The following is a 21257-nucleotide window of genomic DNA, read 5'->3' on the forward strand; positions in this document are numbered from 1 at the left end:
CATCATGTGACTCATTAGTGGTACAAGGTAACAGGTGTGAAGGGGGAGCAGGTTATCGCTCTCACTCCCTCATACTGGTTACTGGAAGTTCCACATGGCACCTCATGGCAATGAAATCTCTGAGGATCTGAAAAAATGAATTGTTGCTCTACATAAAGATGGCCTAGGCTATAAGAAGATTGCCAAGACCCTGAAACTAAGCTGCACCATGATGGCCAAGACCATACAGCAGTTTAACAGGACAGGTTCCACTTAGAACAGGCCTCGCGATGGTCGACCAAAGAAGCTGAGTGCCCATGCTCAGCGTCATATCCAGAGGCTGGCTTTGGGAAATAGACGTATGAGTGCTGCTTGCATTGCTATAGAGGCTGATGGGGTGAGGGGTCAGCCTGTCAGTGCTCAGACCATATGCTGCACGCTGCATCAAATTGGTCTGCAGGGCTGTCATCCCAGAAGGAAGCATCTTCTAAAGATGATGATGCACAAGGAAGCCCGCAAATGGTTTGCTGCAGACAAGCAGACTAAGGACATGGATTTGGTTCAGATGGTGTCAAGTGTGTGTGGCGGCAACCAGGTGAGGAGTACAAAAATAAGTGTGTCTTGCCTACAGTCAAGCATGGTGGTGTGAATGTCCTGGTCTGGGGCTGCATGAGTTCTGCCGGCACTGGGGAGCTACAGTTCATTGAGGAAACCATGAATGCCAACATGTACTGTGACATACTGAAGCAGAGCATGATCCCCTCTGTTTGGAGACTGGGCCGCAGGGCGGTATTCCAACATGATAATGACCTCAAACACACCTCCAAAATGACCACTGCCTTCTAAAGAAGCTGAGGGTAAAGGTGATGGACTGGCCAAGCATGTCTCCAGACCTAAACCCTATTGAGCATCTGTGGGGCATCCTGAAGCGGAAGGTGGAGGTGTGCAAGGTTTCTAACATCCACCAGCTACGTGACGTCGTCATGGAGGAGTGGAAGAGGACTCCAGTGGCAACCTGTGAAGCTCTGGTGAACTCCATGCCCAAGAGGGTTAAGGCAGTGCTGGAAAATAATGGAAGACATGGGAGAAACTGGAGGGAGCCTTGGGTCAAAATGCAGCTACACAGCAACTGATGGGGAAAGCAGAAGCCTGGTGGCGGAGCAATTGCTACTGTGGAATTGGTATCAGTCACACAGTGAAGATGCTTGTGCTGTGGTGTCAGCTGCTACCAAAGCAACATTTTAAAAAATCTGCACAGCCAATCATACATCAGGTGACCAATCAGAAGCCTTGCTGGGCAAAAGCCTCACCTGGCCCTGTCCATTGTCTAAAAACATTTGGCAGGTGCTATGGCACCCATGGGCACCACACTGGGGATCTCTGATTTATATAATTTGGGGACCTGAGAATAAGGAAGATCCTCAGTTTACATTAGCCTGCTTTCTTTTTGTATGAGGACATAATGTCACATATAGGACTTGTACGTATTTGCTCTATTAGACTCATGGCAGTGTGCCCTGGTTCACAGGTATCTCATTTTACAAAAATGCAGATACACAACTATTGACAATACTCACATAGTGAGCAATTTAATAAGTATGATTCAAATCCATAAATACTATATTGTGACCAATGTTCTGAGACAGATCCTCCTCCTAGTCTGAGACCATGGTTAAGAACTTTCCCTATGAAGAAAGGTTGAAACGCTTGGGACTCTTTAGCTTGGAGAAACGTCGACTGCGGGGTGACATGATAGAGGTTTACAAGATAATGCATGGGATGGAGAAAGTAGAGAAAGAAGTACTTTTCTCCCTTTCTCACAATACAAGAACTCGTGGGCATTCGATGAAATTGCTGAGCAGAAAGGTTAAAACGGATAAAAGGAAGTACTTCTTCACCCAAAGGGTGATTAACATGTGGAATTCACTGCCACAGGAGGTGGTGGCGGCCACAAGTATAGCCACCTTCAAGAGGGGTTTAGATAAAAATATGGAGCACAGGTCCATCAGTGGCTATTAGCCACAGTGTATGTGTGTATATAAATTTTTTTGCCACTGTGTGACACAGAGAGTTGGACTTGATGGGCCGTTGGCCTGATCCAACATGGCTTCTCTTATGTTCTTAACTGCAGGGCCAAGAGACCAAAGAGATATTGAATAAGGCTACTGCTCTGTTGTTTGGAGAGTAGTTGTAATTCCAGAAACACCTGGAGGCTGCCAGTCCTAACTTGATTATCTCCCATTGCAAGAACATTGCACTATAGTGATTAATAATCTATCTTAATTTGCAGATTTACCTAATAGCATATGTGCGTTGTCTTGATCTCAGTGGAATCCTTGAGAAGGGCAGTGTTCTCTTTAAATTGTGTGCATGAGCTGACACAGGAAGCCTTGCTCAGAGGCAATCTGGAGTTGCACAGGGTCTTGCAGTGCCTATTACCCATTTTAAAATTAGAGCAGTTATGTTCTGCTCAGGATGTGAACTGCTCTACTTGGAGGGGCAGGGAGGGAAATTGAGGAAATATTGGACACGGTGCACCATGGAATGGTGGAGCAGGACTCTGCATGATATAACATTCTACACTGGAAGAGCCCAGAATAAATTCTTAATAAGTAGCTAACAAAAAGACACAAACATGTACTCAATAAACTAAACGCATACACATAAACGCATAGGGTATTGGCAAAGTTGCAGATATTTAATAAATAGCGCATGCAATAAATAGTACCATATCGGCCCTGACCTACGTCTTCTCCTTCACCCAAACATGTTTATTTACATGACAACATCGTAGGAAAGTATCTCCCCTTTTATGGGTACTGTCCAGTACACACATGATTACAGTGAAGTTTAAAAAAATCCCTTAAAAATATTCTCACAGGGCACACGATTGAAACCGAAAGTTAACAGGTATTTGTTAGCAGTTGGCTGTATGCAATATGTCACCGTCCAATCTCTCGCGCGAGGTAAAGGCAGGAGAGAGTGCAGGCAAACTGCGCGAGCGAGCTTCCGCTTCATAAACTCGTCGCTCTCGCTGTCTGTTGCCCCGTTTCCTAGCAACCGTGCGCGCGCCGCTTCTTGGGCAGGGCACCATGGCTGAGGTTCCCAAACCTAGGGCCAAGTCCCCTCCTCGGCCTCCTCCACCGCCTGCTGTCTTTTATGGGCCAGTGGGCCCGGGGAACCCGGTGGTCGAGAGCTTCGAGAAAGACTTGCACGCGTGTCTGAGCTTCTTGCGGCGAAACCGGGAAGTGGAGGACGCCGGTTCCAAGTCGCAGGAGCTGCACAGGAGAGGGTAACGGGCGGCGGGGGGAGGGCTTTCTCATTTCCGAAGGCTTCCGCTGCTTTCTGCAGGATGGTTCAGCTCATCCTTCTCTCGCAACCATCATACCGGTCTAGATGGGGTAAAGTCTCCAGGGTTCAGGATTCCCACACCGTTTGTTTTTATGCGGACAAAACCCGGAGTAGTGCCTCCTCGTTCATCGTTGCACCATTCAACCGGGGAAATATTACTCATCACATGCTTTCTCAGTAATTAGATTTGGGAGACCTATGTCATTTCCAAGCCAGGGAATCTCTGATGGTTGAATTTCTCCCCATGATGTTGTTGAAGGCACAGGAACACTGGTAGTAGGGCTACCAACTACGGATACCACCAGCCTCCATGTGGGACCTGGGAATCTATCCTCATCTCCAGGCCTCAGAAAGCAGTTCCCCTGGAGGAAAAGGGTGCTTGGAGGAAGGGGTCCAAAGCATTGTACCCCACTGAGGCCTTTGTCCTCCCCAGCCTCCATCCCCAATTCTCCAGGAGTTTCCTAACCTGGATCTGGGAACCCTCCCCCATCCTCTGTTGGTGGCCAGGAGGGACCTGGCAACTGTTAGAAAAAGGAATGCCCTGCCCTTCTAATAGAGGCTTAATGTGTGGAAATGAGTAGGTGAAGCTTTTCATGGCATGGAGGTAAATAAATATAGCCTAGTAAATAATATCCCTGGCAGTTGACGACCCCATGTGAGAGATGGCAATCTGAGTTTCTGAACAAGTTTAGGTTCTTTTTCTCATCCATTTTCTGAATTCATTGGGTTCATGTTGAAACTTTTACTATTATCAGTCAGGAAGATTACCATCAAGATTACCCTCAAACCATTTCCTTGGAAATAAAGTCTGGGACCGATTTCCCACTCACCTATGCCACTCTGACATTCCTCTTTTCAGCTTGGAGTCCTTCTGATTTCCCACTATCTGCCCTCTGGGGCTTCAGCAAAGATTGGAGTTTTGGGGTGGCAAAGAGAAACTGGTTTTTAGCGGTTTCTCGTTGCCATGAAAAAACGCAAGCTGAAGCCCTGGGGCAGATAGTGGGAAATCGGAAGGATGCTGTGCTGAAAAGAGGAACTTCAAAGCGACATAGAGTGTGAAATTGGTCTGGCTATTTCTGGGATTCAAACTCAGTGTTGGCAGCTGTATTTTTCCACTTGAACATGCAAGCCAACATGCTTATCACAAGGTGAATTTAAATCTTTTTAAAAGTCCACATCTGCAGTTGAATGGCAAGAAGAATGTTAGGTAATTTTCAATGTTTCTTTTCTTTATGAAGATTGAATAAACGCTAAAAAGTGTTCCTGACATCCTTTACAAAAGTGCCCAAACTGTCCATGTGTTGTGAATTAACTTACTGCAAGTACAAATGGCTGTTGTTTCAGGAACTGTTATGAGAGAAGATGAATATTATGAATATTATATTGATTTGCTGTGGACCAGGTTATGCAGCCTGTCAATTATACCTACCTTCTCTGTAAAGAAGGAAAGTCCCATATTTCCTCTGGTGCAGTTGTTACTGCAGCTGGCTTTTTAATCAAATAATTGCTTCAATAAGTAGAGATCACGATGGGTAGCCATGTAGTCTGTAGCAATAGAAAAGAGCAAGAGTCCAGTAGTTCCTTACCACAAATTTTGTTAGTCTTTAAGGTGCTACTGGATGCTTGCTCTTTGCAATAAGTATTTTACTACTGTGAACACATTAGTGTGGGAAATGTGGGCTCATCTAAGGTCATGATAGGTGTATTTTTCTGATTGCAAAAGAGAACCTGTCTTCTCAGAACACCATAATCCCACATAACACTGGTCTTGCTCAATGTTCCCTCTAAGCTGTGGAGTCTTGTGAGCAAAAATTCTACTTTGTGAGCTACTGGCATTAAAGTTGTGAGCTACTGCATAAATTATTGTGCTCTGGGGTCTTCCTTCCTGAGCTAAGACAAAAATGTGTGAGCTGGAGGCTAAAAATCTGTGAGCTAGCTCATGCTAACTCAGCTTAGAGGGAACACTGGTCTTGCCAGCAGAATGCTCACATTCCATCCTTTACTTGTTTTATGAAGCCCATTGCAGTAATGATTGCATCAGCCCTTTTGATGGTATTTATAATTTTATGAATTTTAGATGATCTTGAAAGAAAGAAGCCATAACATATATCTCTCATTTTTAACTTGATTTATTACTATAATTTAGTCTGTAACAATATATTATGTATATTTTTAAAGAGCAACAACTTTGTTTAATATTTGGAACAAATACAAACACCGATTTCCAGATTGGTATTACAAAGAAAAACTTGTGAAAGTTGGTGATCAGCTCATGGAAATACAAGTAAGATATGGTTCTGTTATATTTTATTGTGGGAGGTGGAATTTACATTTGACATAAATCAAAATTTATATAATTGCTAACAAGAGTCCCCCCCCCCAAAAAAAAAGAAAAAGAAAAAAAGATTAAGCATCTGTTGAATTGGGCTCTGATCCTCTGGAGATGTACTGTTGTTTTGTTATTAGTGTGCTGGAATAGAACTGGTAAGATCTCAGTTCAGATTCCTATCCTGTTGTAAGAACTGGGGTTGCAATTCAGTATACATTTACTTGGGAATAAGTGCTATGGAAGTTGTTGGTATTACCTGAAGTAAAGACGTTTACAATTAGTCTGCATGTGATCTTGTCAGTCATGGTCTCTCATCCTAATCTATATCTTACTGGAGACTTGTGAGGATAAACTAGAGGGATGCCTAGAAGAAGGATGGCATAGAAATCTAATGTATTAATGTGTCCCAAAAAGTTTATAATACAATACATCTGTTAGTTTAAGATACCACAAAAAACTTTGCTGCAACAAATTAAAATGGTTTCTTCTCTGGAATTTATCACATTTTGATAATACATGACTAAAAGCAGTCTGAAGAAAAAATAAAAATGGTACTCGCAACCAGATAGTTTATGTACTAATAGCTTAATCATATAATTGTTACTTGCTGCTTTTGTTTAATGTATGTTATAGTTAAGTAATAATTACTATTTGCGTATGGCATCTAGTTAGCATGTGTAGTATACAAAGCACAGAGCATTGCAGCCCTTAGAGTAGCAGCCACTACCACCATTGGACAAGTAGGAACAGAAGTGACTAACAAATAGTTCAGATAAATATATTTTAATATAGTAGGGCCTGGATAAATACAGGTATAGAGGATGTAATAGCCCTTTTTCATCCTGACTCCATTTGTATTCTCGGGCAGAGAAATCCTGAGTACACCTCCTTACAGCAGCTGGCCGCCATGCAACCTTGGCACTGCTAGTCGGCTCCCTAAAGGGCCAAGTTACGCTGGGGCGAAAGGGGGGGAAATGTAGCTGGCTGCTTGTGAGGCAATGTCCATGGAGAGTCCGCTGCAGCATGGCCTTGCGGTGTACTGTCGAGGCAGGGATGGCACGAGGGAATGGGCACTTCAGGTCAATGGCAATGGCAGACTGATGCCATTGCACATAGTTTGGGGCATGGAAGGGCAGCTTGGGAGAGTCCCATTCTCCTCCCCCACCCCACCCCCTGACAGAGACCCTTGCCAATAGCAGGCACATGGTTGTAGTCATTTGCTTTCCCTGCATGCCAACATGTTCCACAGGCAAGCCCCTCCCTTGAAGATTTTGAGTCTGCCTCCTGCAATGGCTCCCCCCCCCCACTGACTCAGGGAACCCTCATGACCTAGTCCCCCCCTGACTACATGCACAGATGTCTTTCCCCCAGGTGCCAGAGGTCACAGACACAGAGTTAGAAGCCTCAGCCATTCACTCATTCCATTAGTGACCCCCCATGGGTTGCATCATTCTCTTCTTCTCCAGTCCACTATTACAACTACCTCATGAAGCTGGTCAGGCTGAGGGTATGCATCTGGCATCTGGCCAAAGGCTACCCACCAAGCTTCCATGATACAAATGGGGAACAGATCCTGGGATGTCCTGGTCCAGCTTCATGCTCTAGCCAGTGTGATGAGGCAGCTCATTCACCCAGATCACCTTCTGGCCCCTCCCCTTTCACACATAAGCTTGCAAGGCAAGTGAGCCCTTCCTCTTAGAGATTCCCTTGGGAAGCCCACAGGGGAGTAGCAGATGGGGTGGGGAGGGATGGTGCAGGGAGGCATATGGAGCTTTGGCCATGTAGCAGAAACCAAGCAGTAGAGACAAAGTTGGGCCACAATATAGACTTTATTGCACTGGAATCCATGGTGAGGAGTAACAGCTTCATCCACTTCCACTCTGGGGACTGAGGGTGCCCATCTTGGCATGAGCCTAAGTGGGATAGCATCACAGATGGGACTCAGAAAATGTGCTGTGCTCAAAGCTCTGCTTCAAGAGGAGGACTGGAACAGCTGAGTGAGCAGAGTGCCTCTCTGTTGAATCTCCACCTGCAAAACAGCACAACAGAGCCATGGTGACTAGGCATGGGTGCCATGCCAGCCTCAGTCATGAATGTCGTGTCCTGACAGGGTCTGCAAATACAGTCTGGGGGTGTGAGCTCACTATGAACCCCCCTTGAGATGCATGATAAAACCTGCCAATGCACACTCACTTGTCCTGTGTTAAAGTGCTCCCAAACAGCTTGCAATTCTTCCCCTGCAGGAGCTTCAGCTGAAGGCTGTGAATTAGAAAGGAAATGGTTTAAAGGAACACTTGCCAATCTGTTCACCACAAGTAGCTGCCAGACACCCTCCCCCCACCCCCAAACACAGGCATACTCGGTACCCTGCTGAGTTTCATGGAAAACTTTCCAGGGGAGTTTCCCATGCCATGTCAGGGGCCATGATGCTGTGCAGCAGTGGTTTGCACTGTCCCATACCTGAACCCAATGCTGGGCTTGAGTGCAGAAGATGCTGTCATGGCACCTTACCTCAAGTGAGGGGAGAGAGGGAGCAAGTTTGGGATGCTTGCCCTTTTTTACCTGTCTCTGTGTGTGCCCTTTTGTGTTTAGCCTCCAAGACTGGGTAGCTGTTGAAGTTCTGTAATGGGAGAAGTCAGCCACAGAGTATAGACTTTGCTCTCCTCTTTGGATGTCAAAGTGCTTGCCCTGTAGTGCTAAGTGCCTTCTTAGTGTGTCTCCCACCACTCCGCCCCACACTCTAAGTCTGAACAACAGGGAGCTCCAAGACAGAGTCCCATGTCACACACCCTAGCAATTGTCTATTTCTCCTTTTGTATCAGAATAAACTGCTTGTAGGATGGGGGGGTTGTGATTGTGTGTTGGGGATGGGGCATGGCTGATCCAGGGAGGGGGGGTTTAGTCAAGGCTGTAGTCAGCATCCTGAGCCCCTCCAAGGCTAACGGGCATGGCTGCAGCGGCAGTGGACAACTTAATCCATGGGTGCCTATGGTCTACACCAGTTTTTTTTTTTTTGGAGTAATTTTTTGCCTCTCACAGGGGGCGTTCCCGAGCTGGAAGGGCTCAGGGTGCTAACTAACTCTGGTCGTATCTCCAACTGTGCTGACATAGGAGCTTATGCTTCTGTCATGCTGATGGCTGACTGCCATACCCTCCTGACTGCACCCGCGAGCAATGGGGCACCACAGTGGCCCTGTGCTGTTGTGCCAGATATACTGATGTACCTGGATTTACTCCGATGTAACTGAGATGCCACTGTATAGGTAAGTTGGCTCCCAGAACACTTTTGCCCCCCTCCCCTCAGGATTGCCCTGATATGACATAAGTTCTGTTACCTTCACCACATAGCCTTTCATTCTCAGCCTGCTAGCTCTGTGCCTCTTAGTTCATGGTCACTTTCTTTCAAGGGCCTTGGGACAGCTTTACCCTACTTTTACTTTCACCAGCAGTAATAAAGGTAAGTATGAACCAACTTGGAAAAGGAAATATAATAATTTATGACACAAGATGGTGAGCATGGCTTAAGTACCAGAAGATAAATTTTCACATCCTTAACAAAAAATCTGGTAGAAGGAGAAATTAAGGTTACATTATTTACAGATTACAGATTACTTAAATTAGTGTTGTGAAGTTGGTCTTATTCCACTGGTCAAAGTTGCTAAAGAATTTTGCTTTAAGAAGTTAGTGATAATATTGGTGATCGAGTAGGTGACATTTTAATTCCTGAGGTGGCAACAGAATGATTGTTAGGCAAGAGAAGATTGTTGCAAGAAATTTTTGTGCCAATACCTGTTTGTTGAGTAACACAAAGTTTATATAATAAAAACCAGGTCCTGTTTTTATTTTATTTATTTATTTTATTGGATTTATATCCTACCCTCCTCACTGAAGCAGACTCAGGGCGGCTCACAACAGTAAAAACATGTACAGATATTAAACATTAACTAATTAAAACCTTAAACAATATAACAATTAAAACATTTTAAAAACTATTTGGTGCTAATAATACATTCCAATAATTTCAGTTTCAGTCTTCTTGAGTATCCTCATATGTGGCTATCGATTAAAAGCAAGTTGAACTGTCGAACTGAATAAGGTCCCGCAAGGCTCTTGCTTCTTCCGGCAGTTGGTTCCACCAATAGGGGGCCGCTATGGAGAAGGTTCTCTCCCGAGTGATCATCAATCTTGCCTCCCTTGGCTCAGGGATCGATAACAGGTTCCCTGTCCCTGATCTGAGTACCCTCTGGGGAACATAAGGGAAGAGACGGTCCCTAAGGTAGACAGGTCTTCGGCCCTATAGGGCTTTAAAGGTAATGACCAGCACCTTGTAGCGAATCTGGTACACTATCGGCAGCCAGTGCAGTTCCTGCAGCCCAGGCGGTATGTGCTCCCGTATGGAGAGCCCCAATAACAGCCTAGCCGCTGCATTCTGCACCAGCTGCAGTCTCCAAATTTGAGACAAGGGCAGCACAATGTAGAGGGCGTTACAGTAGTCCAGTCTCGAGATGACCGTAGCGTGGATCACAGTTGCCAGGTCGCCACGGTCAAGGAAAGGGACCAACTGCCTTGTCTGCCTAAGATGGAAAAAGGCGGATTTGGCAGTGGCTACTATCTGGGCCTCCATTGTCAGTTAAGGTTCCAGTAGCATCCCCAAGCGTTCGACCTTGGGTGCCATTGCAAGTTTTTTTAAAATTCCATGCAGTTTTTCACAACTCATGTATCTTATCCAGTACAGGTGTCTAAATGGCATTTGCCATTTCAATTACTGTACGTGGTTGTTGCTTCCTTTTAAAAGGAAAGTTTTAAAAGTTTGTATTTGATCAGGAAGTGGCTGCAGCAGTGCTCTCTGTGCATAGTTCTGCAGGGACTGTAAGACAGCGCTCTTCCACCAGGCGTTTGTAAATTAAGATCACAGACTACAACAGACTCTGAAACAACTGGACCACCTTGAACATGAACCTAAGATTGGTCTTTCTATTGAACACCCAGCTGGAACGACGGAATAGGAAAATTCAAAGATTATTATAGCACTTGAAATGGTTTGATTTTTATGTTTTTATATCTTAATGTGATTTTATGTTCCATATATTTACATGAGCGTGTAAGCCGCCCTGAACCTGCTTTCATGGGGAGGGCAGGATATAAATTGAATAAAAAAATAAATAATTGTCAAGCAGTTTATTCTGATACAAAAGGAGAAATAGACAATTGCTAACAGTTATATCCCTCTTTTTACTAGTACTTTTAGATAAATATAGCACAAGGAATTTCTTCTGGAGTATACAGTTTTTCTAATTCTCCCGTTGATATTTGTGATATAATTTGGAATAACAATAAACGTTTGTCATTATAGCTTTTCACAGCCATACCTGCATGTTGCTGGCCCAGCCATTTCTCTGTGCAGGTCATGCAGGTTGCCTCTTGATCTGAAAGGCTGAGAGGAGCAAGGTGGGCCCTTTCTGTCATTCCTTCATCCCTCCATTTGGGGCTTCTTTTCTGGCCAGCTGTGGAGAATCCTTTATGCATATTCTCCAGCTACTCTTCATGTTTTCCTTCATGGTCTACACTCCCATTTCCCCCCTTTCTTTTGACAGAACATCAGAATTAACTTTTAAAAAATGAAATTGCATTTTCTCATTGTTGTGGGAAACTGTTTTAAAAGTACATCTTTGTTTATTAAGTAGCTGGAAGTTGGCAAAGCAAGCTGGGGAGAAAATCAGGAGAGGATTTTTTTCCCCCTGGAAGAAAGTGATTAGAGTGGTCAGATCTTCTTCGTGGTCTCTGTGCTTCACACTCATGGGATAGTGCGCCTGCGCCGGTCCCCGAATCGGTACCTAAAAAGCCCGGGATTTTTTTGCGCTCGGCACCGGTGGGCATGCGCAGGCGTCCCAATACGCATGCTCACTGGAGCCAGTGTGAGGATCCCGCCAATTCCTTCTTGACCGCCGTGTTGAAAGGATCTTTCCTGGACTGCTCTAGTCGGTGCCTGGTAATCCTGGATTTTCCCTTATTGCCTGTTTTTTTGTTTTCCCTAGTTCTAGTTAGTAGTTAGTAAAAAAAGAACTTTGTGTTGGACTTTGCCCCTTGGGGCTTTATTTCCCCCCTTCCCTCGTGGGTTCTGGTACATATGGAAAGGCGTTGGGGTTTTTTCCAATGCTGCCTGAAGTGTGGTAGCAAAATTGCACCCCCTGACGGTCACTCCCTCTGTTTGTTGTGCCTGGGTGAGGGACACTGTGTCGACTCGTGCCCACATTGATCGAGGTTTTTGAGGCAGACGCGGAAAAATTGGGCGGCAAGGCTATTGGCGGCCTTAGTCAAATCGGCTCTTCGTCCGCCGAAAATGGCAACGGGCCCGTCGGCATCAATGGGGGACGCTACCCAGTCCATGGCTTTGACATCGATTGATCCATCATCTCCAGCACAGACGGGTATGCCGATGGAGCGGGGTTGATCCACAAAACCATCCTCTGAAGGGTCAGTGGAGCCCATGCCAACTAAGAAATGTCAGGACGATTCGGGGACTCGATTGTCTCTCCCAAAGAAGTCGAAGAAGTCGAAATCGAAGGATAAGCGGAAAAACAGACTTTCCCTCACTCCTTCCCCTTCTACGGATGTTTCGATGGAGTTGGTGTCTGCGCAAGCTGCTTCACCTCGGAGAATTCTGGCATCTCCCAGTCCCCAAAGTCCATCGCTATCGGGAAGATGCGGTTCTCGGCTGACCCATTTTTTGGGATCGGAGCAAGAAATTGACTTAACCCAGCGGACTCATTCGTCCAGGTTGGGGTCGCGTTGTCGGAGCGACAGTTGTTTGGTATTGGAGGTCGAGGCTTTGGCACCAAGCGAATCTTTAGCACCACTTCCACATACTACAGGATGGAAAGAGATTGAGTCGAGTGCTGTGATTCGACGGTTCCCACCACCTCCTATGTGGGATCAATGTAAGTGCCCTTGCTCATTTGGGCCTTACCCATATCCATCACCATATCCTTGGTACCCTCCCCGTGAGTTACCGGAATGGGACCAACGTTCAGAAGCTTCGCACTTCTCGAGGGTTTTGCATCACTTGGCCACTCGTCATGCACCTTCGGCATCGGTGTCGATTCCTCCTGAGAGACGCAGAGAGCGGTCTGGGGACCCACAGGCTCATCCGTCAGTATCACTCCGGTCACCTGAACGTGCTTCGTCCCCGATGTTATCGGAACACTCTGGGAGGAGAGATTCTTCAACATCGGGGTCGGTGCCGATGATCCGGATAAGACAGCGGAACCTTCTCCAGACTCGCATATAGCTGAGGACCTTCCGATATCCCCCCTCAGAGGATCTCAAGTCATACGGGGATCTGGTGAGGCGTATGGCACAGTCTCTCTCCCTCTCGGTGATCCCACCACAGCCAGTTGTCGATGATACTGTATTCGATATAATGCAGAGAGACACATCGACACAGAGACCCTTCCAGTGACCAAAGTCATACTGCAGGCAGTGAAAGAGTATTGGGCAAAGCCGGCATCCACACCAATTTCTTCACAATGCCTGGAGAACATGTATTGTGTCCAGGAGGCTGGTGCTGAGTTTTTGTTTTCCCACCCCAAACCCAATTTGGTGGTCGTTTCTTCGTCCTTGAAGACCCGTAAGACCCATGCTTCCCCACCTGACAAGGAGGGCAAGAAGATAGATAATGCTGGCAGACGGTTTTACAGCGGGAGCTCTGGGAGTAAAAATCTCCAACTATGCTGCATGTATGGCACGCTACCAGTACTTGGTTTGGGAACAGCTCACACTATTGATGTCATCCATGAGTGAGGAGAAGAGGGCTTCGCTGAAGAAGCTGCAGAGAGAGGGATTTGCTGTGGCTAAACAACAGCAGGCTGCATCAAAAACATTTATTATTTTATTTTATTTTTCGTATTTATATCCCGCCCTCCCCGCCGGAGCAGGCTCAGGGCGGCTAACAACATTAAATATCAACAATGATCACTAAAACCATAGAGCAATAAAAACAATTACAATATCAGTTAAAATTAAACAATTTGCAATTTAAAATTATTAATACAATTTTTAAACAACAGTTTTGGTGCTAAGTTCCATGCCATGATTTTGGGCAACTATGTACTTTGGTTGAAGGCCATTCGAGATAGTTGCAGTGCTCTAGGAAGGGTGCCAGCTGTCGTGCCCGCCTAAGATGGAAAAAGGCACATCTCGCAGTGGCTACTATCTGGGCTTCCATAGCTAATGTGGGCTCCAGTAGCACCCCCAAGCTCTTGACTTTAGGTGCCGATATCAGTGGCGCCCCATCAAAGGCTGGTAGAGGGATTTCCCTTCCCAGTCCACCACGACTCAGACAGAGGACTTTTGTCTTCATTGGATTCAGCTTCAGACGACTCAGTCTGAGCCACTCCGCCAAGGCTTATAGTGCCGGGGCCAATTTTTCTGGGGCGGAGGCAGGCCGGCCATCCATCAGCAGATAAATTTGGGTGTCATCTGCATACTGATGGCAACCCAGCCCAAATCTCCTGACAATTTGGACAAGGGGGCGCATATAGATATTGAGCAGCATCAGGGAAAGCACCTCCCCCTGAGGCACCCCACAATTAAGCGGATGCCTCTGGGACGATCGTCCCCCGATCGCCACCCTTTGTCCCCGACCACAGAGAAAGGAGGAAGGACATGGTGGATGTCTCTGCCAAGACCCTCACTTCCGCCGTCATTCTTCGTTACGGTCCACGGCCCTTCAGCCTGACACCAGGGTCTAAGTCGAATTTCTTCCCTTTGACGGTGAAGGTCTGTTCAGCTCCACAACTGATAGTATTCTACAGGAGATGGACAAAAGTATCAAGACCTCAAGGAGCCTTGGCGTCCCTGTGTATACTTGGTCTGGCAAGCCTAAGCAGTGGCACAAACCTTGGCCCAAGAGGCCTTATCAGAAATTCTCCCCTGAACAAGCCTGGAGACCTCGCTCTTCACAGACGGAGAGTAGATCTCCTTATAGAGGAAATAACAAGTCCCGTTTTGCCTCAGCATCTACAGCTGCTAACAAATCTAAGGGCTCCCGCCCTCAGAAGCAGGGCCTTTGATTTCTTGGCTGCACACATCACCACCCCTTCTTCTCACATCCGCCTCCATCACCATCTACCAGCTTGGGAGTCCATCTCCACAGACAGATGGGTCCTCTCCATCATATCAGAAGGTTACAAGATAGACTTTGTTCAGGTTCCGACTCAGTCAGTGATTGTCACCACACCTCCTTCCCCTCTTTTGCTAGAGGAGGTGAGCAACCTCTTGCAGAAACAAGCCATAGAACTGGTCCCTGTAGAGGCCAGACCGGGGGGTTCTATTCTCGTTATTTCCTGGTCCCCAAACGGGATGGGGGATTGAGACCAATTATGGACCTGCGAAATCTGAACAAGTTTATCATGTACCAGAAATTTCGGATATCTACTCTGCAAACAATCCTCCCCCTCATCAATCAAGGGGACTGGATGGCAACCTTGGATCTGAAGGATGCCTACTTCCATGTCAGCATCCATCCATCTTACAGGCATTTCCTCTGGTTTGCGATAGGCTCCAACTATTTTCAATTCAAAGCCCTTCCGTTTGGCCTGTGTACTGCACCGCGAGTGTTTACCAAGATGATGTGTTGTAGCCGCACATCTTCGGCTTCAAGGCATAGTTGTTTTTCCATATATAGACGACTAGCTCCTTGTGGCGGATTCGGAAGAGCGTCTGTCCGGCCATATTGCAACCACTCTTCGTCTTCTTCACGCCTTAGGTTTGCAGGTCAATATGAAAAAGTCCCATCTGATACCATCAAGGACAGTTCAGTTTATTGGGGCTTTGCTAGACACAAATCTTCATCGCGCGTTTCTGCCTCAGCAGAGAGCGATGGACATTATCACTCTCATTCATCTTTTTCAAAGCCGGAAATGGGGCACAGCACAACAGCTGCAGTGGATGCTGGGGCTGATGGCGGTGTCTACCAGTGTGCTGCTGTTTGCGAAATTGCACATGAGGGGGCTTCAACTTTGGTTCCTCAGAAAGTTTCGGCCTTTACGGGACTCACCTCGAAAGAGGTTCACAATTCCACCATTGATCCTTCGGGCCATGGAATGGTGGACATCAAGAGACAACATCTGTCAGGGAGCTCCCTTCTATCTGCCTGTGATGACGGTTACGATCACCACAGATGCATCCTTATGGGGCTGGGGTGCTCACATGAACTCTCTATGTGTGGGGGGTCCATGGTCTCCACAGCTGACTCGTTGCCATATAAACTATCTCGAACTGTTGGCAATTCATTTTGCCCTTCGGTCCTTCCGTCCCTTGGTGGCGAGGAAGGCTGTGGCCCGGTTGACGGACAATACTACAGCCCTTTGTTATGTCAACAGTCAGTGCGGGACAGTCTCTCTACGGCTCTGTGCGCTAGCAATAGAACTGTGGTTGGAGTGTCTGGAGCACGGCATCTACGTAAAGGCTGCACACCTTCCAGGAGTATTCAATCTCCAGGCAGATTCGTTGAGCAGAGGAGCAGTATCTCCGCACGAATGGGAGATGCGGTGGTGCTGTTAGTGTATGAGTCCTCCGTCCACAGCATGGATGCAGCATGGAGCAGCAGGTGGATCTACAGTGACAGCATCTGACAGTTCAGGTCAGATCAACCTTGGAAGAAGGCCGGTTGAAGCTGGACTGTATCTAGGGAAAGCACCTGCTGGAGTCAGCATTTGTGTGGACTGCTGTGATTGGCTGACCAATGTATATATGGACTACAGTGCCAGACAGTATTTCTCTCTGGTGAGAGTGAGTTCCTGGCGTAGCACTTTGTCACTCAGTTTAGTATATGTTATTCACCGCACCAAGTTGTTTGTATATAGTTGTAAATACACTACTTTTATACTAGGTGCTGGTGTGAGGCTCAGTTTCTTTCCTCGCGTCGACCTGGTGGCAGTTCTCTGTTTTGCACTCTGCACATGAACCACTAACACGCGCTTCCTTCAACCTGTGTTCCAGCTCTGGGGGTATCCTCAGGTGGATGTTTTCGCCATAGCCCTGAATCGGAAGTGTCCCCTGTTCTGCACAAGGGGGGGAACGGATCCGGCATCCTTGGGAGACAGTCTAATGTTCCAGTGGAAGGGTTGGTTCTTATATCTGTTTCCGCCTCTTCCACTGCTGACAAAAGTTGTCAACAAGATAGCGAGAGAAAAACTGAGGTGCATACTAATCACGCCGTGGTGGCCTCGACAAAACTGGTTTCCAATTTTGCTCCGTTTGGCGAGGGGAGTCTTCCATCATTTTCTGGCGGAACCAGACCTTCTTTCGGCCCAGGAAGGGCAAGTGTTTCACCACAATGTTCCTCACTTGAAGTTGATGGCGTGGCTCATCGACTCTGTGAATTTTCGAGCAGAGTCAAGCATGTCTTTCTGAACAGTAGAAAGTTGTATACCTGTGTTTCCTATGACAGGAAGTGGGGGAAGTTTCTTCGGTTTTTGGCTAATTCTACAGTTTCACCCCAACGGGTGTGTCTTCCAGCAATTTTTGACTTTCTGTTGTCTTTGATGGATGCTGGACTTTCCTTTTCTAGTGTTAAAGTTTATTTATCAGCAATATCAGCTCACCATGAGCCTGTTGAGGGGCATTCGGTGTTTGCTCATCCTCATTCGAAGCAATTCTTGAAAGGATTGGTCAGATTGCATCCTCCGTCCAGATCACCTCCATAGTTGTGGGATTTGCCGTTAGTATTGGACAGGTTGACCTGGCGTCCCTTTGAACCAATGGCAACCTGTTCCCTACAGCTTCTATCCTGAAAGACTGCATTTTTGGTGGCAATCACGTCGTCACGCTGTGTAGGGGAGCTCATGGCTATGCGGTATGACCACCCATATTTAGTGTTCCATGAGTCCGGAGTTTCATTGGCTCCTGATGTTTCGTTTCTCCCTAAGGTGGTTTCCCAGTTTCACCTTAAGTTGGACGTTTGGTTACCTACCTTTTACCCCATGCCTTCCTCGGACGAGGAACGTTGGTGGCACGCTTTGGATGTCAAGTGTGCGTTACTTTTTTACTTGAGGCGTTCTAAGAGTTTTTGTCAGGACCAGCATCTTTTTGTTTCCTATGTTGCTCCTAGATTGGGTTCAAAATTTTCATCTCAGTGGCTTTCTAAGTGGCTTACTGAGACTATTAAGCTGTGCTACTTGCTGGCGAAGAAGCCGTTGCCTGGACCCATTTGTGGACACTCTACTAGAGCGATGGCGATGTCAGTGGCGTTCCTGAAGGGTGTCTCCTTGATGGACGTATGCAAGGCCGCCACTTGGTCCTCTCCTCATGCTTTCATGAAGCATTATGCTCTGGATGTGCATGCTCAGCAGAGGACTCGTCTGGGAGCTGTGGTGCTTCAAGCTGTCTCTTCTTGGATGTCAGTTTGGTGTAGTGGTTAAGTGTGCGGACTCTTATCTGGGAGAACCGGGTTTGATTCCCCACTTCTCCACTCGCACCTGCTGCCATGGCCTTGGGTCAGCCATAACTCTGGCAGAGGTTGTCCTTGAAAGCGCAGCTGCTGTGAGAGCCCTCTCCAGCCTCACCCACCTCACAGGGTGTCTGTTGTGGGGGAGGAAGGTAAAGGAGATTGTGAGCCGCTCTGATATAAATCTAATATCTTCTTCTTTTTCTGGTTGACCGTCTGTTCTCGCCTCCAGGTATGTCTGGGTTGCTAATCTCCCATGAGTGTGAAGCACAGAGACCACGAGGAAGATAGACAGGTTGCTTACCTGTAACTGTAGATCTTCGAGTGGTCATCTGTGCATTCACACTACCCGCCCTCCTTCCCCACTGCTGACAGGCTTCCAGTGGTCAGGAAGGAACTGGCGGGATCCTCACGCTGGCTCCAGTGAGCATGCATACTGGGACACCTGCGCATGCCCACTGGTGCCAAGCGCGAAAAAATCCCAGGCTTTTTAGGTACCGATTCGGGGATTGGCGCGGGCACTCTATCCCATGAATGTGAATGCACAAATGACCACTCGAAGATCTACAGTTACAGGTAAGCAACCTGTCTTTCTTATATTTAAAAATTCTGCCTAAATCTTCGCCCAGTGACAATCTACTCAGGAATTTATCAAGTGTGTAAGGAGATAAGATACTGCATTTTTTTTTATTGGTGAGGGGAAGGTAGACTTGTGTATGGTCAGAAGTAATAAAGTCTGAGTCCTATGATTTTTGTTGCTTTTTAAACCAATTTTTTAAAAAAATCTGAGACAGAGATGTCAAACTCATTTGTTACGAGGGCTGGATCTGCCATAAATGTCACTTTGTTGGGCCAGACCTTGTGTGCCATAAAATGTAACATGAGGTACCAGAGATATAAAATTTATAAAGATGATTTCAGATGTCAAATGGCAATAGGCTTGATTGGATTAGATGTGATATGCACAGGGCTAGTAGGCATGGAGATATCATTGGTAATCAGACAGGAAACCTAGGTCTCAGTTTGGTCCAGGAGGATGGAAAGAATAAATGGACATAAGTCTGAAAAAGTGAGCAATGTCTCATGAAAGTTCATACCCTGCCACAAATTTTGTTAGACATTAAGGTGCTACTGAACTCTTGCTCCCTTCCACTAATAAAGATTGCAAGCTGTGCTGTTAGGTTTCTTTTATTATTTTTATCTGTTAATTCCCCTGCACTTCCTCTCCAAACAAGGAAAGACAGCCTTGGCAAAGCAGCAGACCCAGTGGAGGAAGCAAGAAGAGAGCAGGGGAGCATTTCTATGGTGCACATGCATGCCCTGTCTTTTTCCTTCCCCCTCAGGCTTTTCCACACAGCAGCAGCAATGTCTAGGAGAAGGATGTAGGTCAGTTGCTCCCGGACTGGATATCAGCCCTGCAGTGCAGATCACACATTTGACACCCTGATCTAAGACCTGGTGAAGTCTTGATATAAATTAATACATTCCAGATGGGTGGCCATGTTGTAGCAAAACCAATTTGGAATTTTGTGTAACTTTAAAGACTTAACAGTTTTATTGCAGGTAGATTCAGGTAGATAACTGTGTTAGTCTGAAGAAATAGAACAAAGTTTGAGTCCAGAGGCACCTTTAAGAGCAATAAAATATAATTTGGGGTATAAGCTTTCTTGTTCATATTCCCAGAATTAAACTTTGTTGGTCTTAAAGGTGCCACTGGACAAAAACCTACTTTTCCCACTGACTGAGATGAAGGTTAGGGTGTCAAAAATCTCTTGTCCCACAAAAAGGCTTTGGTTGAAGGTCAAGAGCAAAACACACAATATTGGGGAGTGAATCCCCACACTGCCTAGGTTGACAAGCCAGCACCAGCCCCTCTAAGCTGACTCTCAGCTGAGATGCAAAGAGGTCAACTCTCTAGCCCTACCAATTGTCAATCAAGAAGTCATCTGCAAAAGGCAGGACACTTGCAAGTTGAAATCCACAAACAATTACTTTGTATCTGTAGTCAAATTAGGCCAAAGTACTGGGTTTAGATTGAAGCCGCAAAGCCCATATAACAGCATAGAAGCATAATTAATAAGGTCTATTAGAAGAAATGTGCAAAAGTATACAAATAGAGAAGCAGTGCAAAGCAGGGAAGAAAAACAGTAAAACTAAATAACTATCCTAGAATACTTGTTCGGGCTTTACTTACTCTAACCCAGATGTTACCTCGTCAGACTGAAAGCACAGAGTCCAGATAGAATGCTGAAGTCCAAAATCCAAGAAGCAGGTATCCTGGCCCTAACCTAAAATTAAGAGGATAGTTGGAAGAAAGGCAGACCCAAAGGGCTCTAAACTAGAATGAATGGTCTTGCTTTATATCAGACTGCCTGCAGCTGCCCTGATCCTGTTCGGCCAGTCAGGTGCATTGCTTTGACATGTGACCACATATTTTTGCAGCTGGCACAAACTTGCAATCAAGGAATTTACACAGGCCCAAGGTTCCTTGTGCTAATGAGATGGAATGTGTGTGCAAAACCTCTCGGGGTTGCTGATCTTGAAGCTCCCAGGCACATTATCTCACTTGCATTGGTGTCTGGTTTGATCACATTCCTTATTTCTTGTGAAATTTCAAGTCATTGTGATATTAATTTCCCAGAGAGGAGCCTTCAGCAATTTGACTGGTCCCCAAAGCTTGATTCAAAATTTCAAAGCCAAGAAATGGCTAGACAAACCTAGTTTTTGTCAGGGAGCCCTGTGTTCCAATACCTCTGGACCTGTCTGAGAGGTGAGTATCAGAAATTGTTGCTGGGGGACATCTGCTGGGCCTAGTTGCACTTGTACTGTGGACTTCTACATTGCCCTTCATGATGTTTAATATTTATTTGAAACTAGTATGAGATTGTCTGGAGATCTGAATTTGGTGTCATTTGTAGAACCACAAATAGAAGAGTACTGGGGGACAAAATTTGGGGCCCCTCAGGTCAACTGGAGGGCCCCTGAAGATGGTGACATGCCATATTCACATGGAAAGGATTTTAAAAACATTTTTCCTAGTGTTGTTCTGACTGCAGCCACTAGGGATGCAAGGAAGGCAGAGCACAGCAGGCTCCTCGACCTTTCTGCAGAGTTTACCAGGAGGTGGAGAGAATGTTTTCTGATCAGGTC

The 21257-nt window shown here is 46.2% G+C and overlaps 1 protein-coding gene across 1 annotated transcript in view; it reads left to right on the plus strand.

The window, feature by feature from the left end:
• Positions 1-3040: 3040 nt before the first annotated feature.
• The window catches only part of CFAP54 (cilia and flagella associated protein 54), a 330085-nt gene continuing 311868 nt past the window's right edge, over positions 3041-21257 (plus strand). Inside the window, exons 1-2 of the mRNA XM_060244423.1 lie at positions 3041-3271; positions 5509-5614. Of these exons, the coding sequence (XP_060100406.1) occupies positions 3072-3271; positions 5509-5614 (306 nt within the window). The 5' untranslated portion in view covers positions 3041-3071. The remainder of the gene's footprint in view (positions 3272-5508; positions 5615-21257) is intronic.

This window comes from Heteronotia binoei, chromosome 8 (assembly GCF_032191835.1).
Source record: "Heteronotia binoei isolate CCM8104 ecotype False Entrance Well chromosome 8, APGP_CSIRO_Hbin_v1, whole genome shotgun sequence".
Lineage (NCBI taxonomy): Eukaryota > Metazoa > Chordata > Lepidosauria > Squamata > Gekkonidae > Heteronotia > Heteronotia binoei.